The 3,122-nt window shown below is 37.5% G+C and overlaps 1 protein-coding gene across 1 annotated transcript; it reads right to left on the bottom strand.

Annotated features, from left to right (window-relative positions):
- Positions 1–1,955: 1,955 nt before the first annotated feature.
- LOC131803559 (uncharacterized) lies at positions 1,956–2,784 on the bottom strand. The gene is made up of 2 exons (XM_059124922.1): positions 2,626–2,784; positions 1,956–2,564 (listed from the first exon to the last, which is right to left on the bottom strand). Exons 1-2 carry the CDS (start codon positions 2,680–2,682, stop codon positions 2,109–2,111), a joined length of 513 nt encoding a protein of 170 aa, XP_058980905.1. The 5' UTR covers positions 2,683–2,784; the 3' UTR covers positions 1,956–2,108.
- Positions 2,785–3,122: the final 338 nt, after the last annotated feature.

A 3,122-nucleotide genomic window follows, 5' to 3' on the forward strand; every position in this document is an offset into this window, starting at 1 on the left:
TTACAGCTTTTTTACTTGTTTTATTATGCCTTCAGTTTTAGACCCCAGGTCTCTTTGGACGAAATCCATTTCAGGACATTTGAAGTCGATCTAGAGGTGTCTGGCTGGTGCGCACGATAACTCTCAAAGAGAGTAGCCGATTTCGTCCAAACCTGGTATTATTGTCAAACTTATATCGAGTTCGGAAAAGGGTAAATTTCGGTTCACCCCTTCTAGTAACTCAGCCATAAAAAAGTCAACATTTTTAAAAGAAAACAATTTACCTCTTTGAAAAAAAAAATATTCATTTTATTTTTTTTAAATATTTCAAATTAGTATCTAGTACCTTCTAGTATCTACCTCACAACAAGATCTGGTGTGAAGATGGAATAGATCGGACCACTCTTTCTGGTATATCCACCACAAAGGGCCAAACATAGTAATAATCATAAATCTAATAAATTCCCCCACTTGGGGTCAAATTTTTGAATAATTATAAGACTAATAAGATGCAAAGCAAGTCAGCGATTTGCTTCAAACTTAGTGTATCCTAATATTTACAGGGTGAGATAAAAAAACTGCAGCAAAGTTAAACGCCATAATTTTTTTTACATGTTTTTTTTTTAAATTTTATTGAATTAATGCAAAAAATGTCGGAAATATAATCAAATTTTAGAAAAAGTTTAGATTTTTTCGAGTTGGTCAACTTTGACACGAATTATGGCCTTCAAACGGCCAATGAAACCGTCACACGCTGCCCGAATGTTGCTATGCGGGATTATGGATTTTGCTTCAGGTGATCGACACTTTGGTATTTTTTAGTGCCAACCTTGCTTTACAGAATACTCCAGACACAATAGTCCAACGGATTGGTATCCGGAGATTTTGGTGGCCATTGTGCGCTGGAAAAGAAGCGAGGAACCTCATTTTGTATCCATTCTTCGGTTGCGCGTGCTGAGTCCTGCTGGAATGTACAAGGTCTGCGACGAAAATGTTTGCGTGCTCAAGTCTTAAATACACCCTCCAGAATATTTTCGCGATAATATTCGGCATTTATTCTGATGCCACGGTGATTAATACGAGCGGAGAGCGACCATCGGCTGTTATGGCATTTATTCTGATGTCACGGTGATTAATACGAGCGGAGAGCGACCATCGGCTGTTATGGCGGCCCACACCATCAACATGGCCGGCGCTTGAGTTCTGGTGGCCAACGGAAGGTGTACACTTTCAGCTGACCTCTTTGGCAAGTTAACACGATAATTTTGTTTGTTTACAAAATGCTGGACAACGAATGTTCAAGCGAAGCAACTCTTTAGCTTTTTGAGTCTATTTTCTTTCTGTTGCGGTGTAAGTTCATGCACTTTTTGGAATTTCAATGGCTTTACCCCGAGCTCATTTTTCAATATTTGCCGAATGGAATATTCACTCACGAGCCATTTTTCGGTCACTGCGACGTGGGTTTCGATCAAGTCGCTTCTTTACTTTTCGAACCATTTCTGCTGATGTTGCTGTTTTCTTCCGTCCGCTTCCTTGACTTCGGACTACGCTACCAGTATTACGGTAATGAGCGATGGTACGAGACACAAAATATTAATTCAAATTTTAATGCTGGAGTGCTCTAACGATAGCCACTTGTGGTTTTCCTGCCAAATATAAAGAAATCACACTATCACGCTTTAGTTCCATCTCGAATAACTTTTTTCCAGACAAATTCTCACCAAAATGTTTTTGTACGCTTGTATTGTGTAGATCCGGAACAGGTTTACCCATATATATATATATATATATATATATATATATATATATATATATATATATATATATATATATATATATATATATATATATATATATATATATATATACTTTTTATTTTTTCTGGTTATTTGGAATTTCTCATAGGAAAAGTCCATAAGCGATGTAGCCCAAATATAACATTGGTGCTCCGGAATTGGTTTTTAAAGGCTTTGACCTCGGTTTCCTATAAATTTATTCATTTTATATGTTAGAGATCAAACTTTGGACCCTATTTTTCCCCTTAACATATTTAATATTTTTATTAAATTCTTAAATTCTTATGCTACATCTTTATTCTGTTATTTTTGTTTTTGTCTTGTTGAAGTTCTCTATTTTCTGTAAACATATTCGTAATAACCCGGCGTAGTGCTGGTAGTTTCTTCTTTGCCTCTGACGATTATACCCTGACCATAGGTGTCACCAAAAGTGTTGCCACCGAAGCTATGGCCGCTACTGTAATCGTTAAACGATTCACCTTTTACTTTACCGGATCCAAATACAAATGCAACAGGGACTCGTTCTTCTGCATTTGTTGCTTCGGGACTTTTCGCGGGGGGATCAACAGGTGTGAAAACATTCCTTAGTTGCTGCAAAGGCCTTGGCAATGGAGCTCTATGTCCGGATTCAAAAAATCCAAATCCAGGTTTTAACCATTCTGGTCTCTCCGGTCTACCATGACCAGGTCTGCCATGTCCTGGACGTTTCGGCGGCGGTGGTGGTGGAGGTGGATCAGGGGACGATTCGTCTTCAGATGGATCTACAGTTGTAGTTTCATTTTCGTCGTTCTACATCAGAGAAAATAAACAATCAATTATATCGTGCCAATTTGTCGTTCTTATTCCTTACTTGAGCCTGGCCAACGGCTAGTAATGCCAAAAGAACGAGTACAATGAAATACTTCATGATACTGATGTTGATAGATGATATTGATGCTAGATCTATTTATATGAATTGTCTGCTAATTGGCTCTATTTAGAATATTCGAGCAGATCTCAAAACACCTGCTATTAAAAAGCTGGTGAAGACGTAACACCTAAAGGGGTAAAAATGTTGCCAAACCTTGAGTTCTATATACATAAAAGTCGGAAGCAACAAAGTGTAAATATTGTCTCACAACTACATTTTCAAAATGATGCAAGTTTTCATCTGTGTCAATGTTGATGAAATAGAATGAATTTAATGACGTCTAAATAGATGCGCAATACAAATAAACAGATCTGGTTTGAAATAAACACAATGAAGGAAATATTTTTATTCTCAGTCTTAAGGTGACGAGACATAAGCAGCTTGGGATCTGACCACGATATTTGTAGTCCACGGACAGGTAAGTCGTGTCCTGCAGA

Source organism: Musca domestica, unplaced genomic scaffold (genome assembly GCF_030504385.1).
Source record: "Musca domestica strain aabys unplaced genomic scaffold, Musca_domestica.polishedcontigs.V.1.1 10, whole genome shotgun sequence".
Taxonomy (NCBI): domain Eukaryota; kingdom Metazoa; phylum Arthropoda; class Insecta; order Diptera; family Muscidae; genus Musca; species Musca domestica.